This window comes from Mus caroli, chromosome 16 (assembly GCF_900094665.2).
Source record: "Mus caroli chromosome 16, CAROLI_EIJ_v1.1, whole genome shotgun sequence".
In the NCBI taxonomy this organism is placed as follows: Eukaryota; Metazoa; Chordata; class Mammalia; order Rodentia; family Muridae; genus Mus; species Mus caroli.
In genome coordinates, this window is record NC_034585.1 from 28,962,091 (window position 1) to 28,966,351 (window position 4,261).

At 43.5% G+C, this 4,261-nt stretch overlaps 1 protein-coding gene across 1 annotated transcript in view; it reads right to left on the reverse strand.

Moving 5' to 3' along the window:
- Positions 1 to 690: 690 nt before the first annotated feature.
- Senp5 (SUMO specific peptidase 5) overlaps positions 691 to 4,261 on the reverse strand; it is a 36,692-nt gene continuing 33,121 nt past the window's right edge. The window contains exons 8-10 of the mRNA XM_021184758.2: positions 3,378 to 3,461; positions 1,730 to 1,780; positions 691 to 999 (exon numbers count right to left, since the gene is read on the reverse strand). Of these exons, the coding sequence (XP_021040417.1) occupies positions 889 to 999; positions 1,730 to 1,780; positions 3,378 to 3,461 (246 nt within the window). The 3' untranslated portion in view covers positions 691 to 888. The remainder of the gene's footprint in view (positions 1,000 to 1,729; positions 1,781 to 3,377; positions 3,462 to 4,261) is intronic.

The following is a 4,261-nucleotide window of genomic DNA, read 5'->3' on the forward strand; positions in this document are numbered from 1 at the left end:
AGAAAAAAATCCAAGAAAATTCAGTATCTCAGGAAAAGCCTTTATGAGATTTAGCCTATATATTATAATTCATAAAACCAAAATGGGAATTTTACTGTAGAGTGTATTGGTATGTACCTCTATTACCAGCACTGGGGAGACAGAGACAGGTTTAGCTTGAGTTTGAGGCCAGCCTAGCTACTGTGAGCTCCAGGACAGCTCGGGCTACATAGTAAGACTTTGTCTCAAAACAAAACAAAATAACCCCTCCCCCTGCCTTTTTAAAAATCAGGTAACTGGCACCCAAGGATGCTGCCTGTTTTTCCTCCTACCCTAAGCACACCAGCCTCTCCCCCTGGCCTTCAGAAGGAACGTGCTTCATGCCGGAGACTCAGCTGAGGGACATCAGCAAACGGGACTGCTGGTGTAAGTGAACGTGACTGGCTTTCCACAGCACTCCTAGCTGCCCTTTATGCCATAGGGAACATCTACTCTGAGCTATGCTGTATCAAAAACATCTTGCATTTTTAGGTTCTGGGGTTAACTTTTAAACCTGTATTCAGTTCACATCTAACTATGTTTCAAAAGCTGCACCAAATCTACTAGGCTTTTTTTTTTAATACTCTTTACTGCATGCTCTGTCTATATGCATGCGTTTGGATAATAAATATTAAATATGGGAGGGACATATGGAATCCATAAAGTTAAAAATGAAACTAAATTGAACATTAAAAAAAAAAAGTACATGATAGCAGGAGAAATGAAGGGCAAAAATAAATCTGAGGTAACAGTAAGTGGCCCATTGCCACCAATCTGAAATATCTGTAAAGATCAGTAAGTGTCTGGAGGTTCAAGTAACAAACCATCTGCTCCGTCATGGCGCCTTCTGGAGTCCCTGCTGAGTGAGTCTCAGTCCAGGAGCCGGCACTCACACAGCTCCTTATAGATCCTCTTCCGCACACGAGGCATGTCTTCTTGAGAAAACTGGAAAGGCTGCTCTAGGGCGAGGCACTTGCAGTACTGCAGAAAAAGAAAAAAACCAAACTGTGTTCCAGAGACGCCTGAGAGGCGCGCACAGCCCCACCTTCCCCGCTGCCCTTTAGTCACAACACTAACAGTTTAAAGCTGCACAATAACATTTATGGGTCTTGTAAAATCATGCTGTTGTTTCTGAGACAGGGTTTTACTGTGTAACGGCCCTAGCTGTACTGGATCTTGCTTTGTAGGCCAGGCTGGCCTCGAATTCACAGAGATCTACTGTCCTTCCTGGGGTTAAAGATGTGCACAACTGTGTTAGAGCACTGACTTCCAAATACAAAGTAGCTTTCCAGGCAAGTGAGTAGCTAAGCATCCTTCTACTCCCCCAAGGGCAACTTGCTAGCCTGCACTTAGAGACTTCATGGGGAAAGTAATATTCATGAGGTGTGAGGTGTAGAATGGGGTTACCTTCCAAGGTCTTTGTAAATCATGTGTAAAATTCATGTGTAAAATTATTTCCCCATAAACACACGCATTTTCTGTTACACTTAGAATAACCTCCCGTAAGATATGGATAAGACCCCCTGTCCATTCTCATCCCTGAAAGGCAGTTCTTCCTAATGACATCTGCAAATACAGAAACCAGTGTATCCCAACAACAAAGGGAAAGTGTTGTATTCCTTAGTGCTGTATACACAACAGGACTACCTATCATTTCTTCTCTTGAAATCAACCAACCAACTCTGTAAACACTGTAGAAAGTGGTATTTACCTGGAGCACAAAGACTCCACAGTCACTGTCATTCTTCTGTTGTGGAATACACTGAAGAGAAAAATAAGATGACTATTAAAATAAATCAAGTACCTCTCTTCACATAAGAAAACTGTTTCCATAGGTAAATGACCAAGAGACGAGAAACTCCTCTGTCCCAGACAGCTTATCTATACCTCCAGAAGCCTATGGCCACATGAAAAGACCTTTCAAGTGGGAACCACAATTTAAATGTGGCAAATGGGAAAACCAAATTATAATCTCTTACAATCTAATTACTTGAGCTGACCATGGAAACAAGTGGCCCTGTGGACCAGAAAGCTTGGACACCAATGCCCCCCCCCCCCCCCGATCAGTGTGAGCAGCAGCCCCTGCTGCCATGCATCCCCACCAGGAGAGATGGTTCAGAGTCTGAGCCACAAGACCTTCCTCCCTTCATTGTTACGTATTTTGTCATAGCAATAAAAAATTACCTCATAAAGTTCTTGGAAGCCTTAACATCTCACCTCAGATTAAACAATTTTGTTTTATTCTTTGAAGCAACTCATAAAGGCAGAGAAATCTGTTTATAAAAGAACTGGTTACTGTATCTAGGCAGAATCATGGAAGACCCTGGGGGGATGCAGAATACCCAAGTGTGCTAGAGGATAAATCATCCAATCAATTAAACCTGACAAGTTCCTTGCTGATGTGAACTAGTATGTAGGTTATTAGAAACATAACACCCGCCGGGCGTGGTGGCGCACGCCTTTAATCCCAGCACTCGGGAGGCAGAGGCAGGTGGATTTCTGAGTTAGAGGCCAGCCTGGTCTACAGAGTGAGTTCCAGGATCAGCCAGGGCTACACAGAGAAACCCTGTCTCGAAAAAACCAAAAAAAAAAAAAAAAAGAAACATAACACCAAGGCCCAATTTTAAAGTGTAATACTTGGCTAAGTGCAAAGGTGAACTAACATTGATCTTCTGGCCTTGGGTTTTAACATTTGCTTCAAGACCCTGCCTAGACCACTGGGTGAATAATCGAGCAGACGTGAGTTCAAGGACCAGCCGCTGGCAATAGTCCCAATGTCCAGTTTTGCTTTCTATGAAAGAAAGACGCAGCTTATCCCTAAGGAACTGCCTGACACACAGGCTGTAAAGGTCAAGTGAGACTGTTACAAGGAAACAGAACAACTGGAGGGACGACGCATGACTGGGCCCTCCCTCTGCTCCATGGAGGGCTACTTTATTGTCTATGGTCAAACAACACAGTGGATCCTACCTATATTCCTGGAAGGTCCCCCCATCTTGAGGGCCCAATAGACAATCAGCACATGTCTGAGTCTACATGGATCACATGAAAATTAAAACTACAAGGTAAGGTGCCACCCCTCCACCAAAACTCTGTTCTCCATAGAACACCAACGATTACTAAGGATACCAAGTCACATGCTGCTACCTGCTATCAGCAAGTCCTAGGAAACTGCACCCCCAGGAGATGAGGAAGTACTAAACAGGTTCATTCTGAGTTACCCAGAGGCCCCGGAGGCCCCCTCATCCTGTCTTCAAAGTTTCCCAGCAGGCACGCACACTTGGCACTGCCTCCTGTGCACACACTGAAGTTTCATTTGTAGTGAACACACTGAAGTTTCATTTGTACTGAATGCTTACCTTTGTAACAGCAGTCTGCCAACCCTGAAGAAATTCAGGTCTATTTTTTTCTCTGGCTTCAGTCAGCAAATACTTTCTTATATTCTGGTTAAAAAGAAATCACAACACACATGCTGTGCGCTATTCGTTGGTGACATATGGACCCCGCCCACCACCAGTTAGGAGGTCTGTGCAAGTGGGTGACGTCTGTATGTGAGCTTCCAGCGACTTTACTTCCCCCTCACAGCTGTCCAGTATCACTCAAGGCTAGACACCTTACCAGTCACCTGCCTACATCTGAAACCTGGGATGGTATGTGTGAAGACAGGCGAGCATGGCAGAAATCATTAATAAGTTAAGTGAGGCACATCTCAGCTCTCTGTCCCTTTCTCAGGCCCTTTCCCACCCTTACTCAGCCGTAGAGACTCAGTTAATATCATAAACATTTTTCCAACTCTACCACTTATCTGCTAACGTTATGATGTAGGTAAGATTTATTTGTTTGTTTGTTTGTTTAGTGGTGCTGATGATTGAACCATGGGCCATGTGTATGGCAAGCCTGGACTATACCACTGGGTTACAACTCCAAATGTGACAATAACACAGATTTTGTAATACATTTAAATTTTTTTCTTTATTCCTGGCTGTCCTGGAACTCACTCTGTAGACCAAGTTGGCCTCAAATCCACCTGCCTCTGCTTCCCAAGTGCTGGGATTAAAGGTGTGCGCCACCACTGCCCGGCAATACATTTAAATTTATCAAGCTTGTTCCTTTTTTTCTTTTTCAGTGTAAGAAAGCCTTCCTTACTCTATGAATGAACAAAACACCAAAACTTAACCAGGATTTCATGGGGTTTTTTTTGTGCTTTTAAAAAAATTTTTCTTTTCTCTTTTTTTTTTTTTTT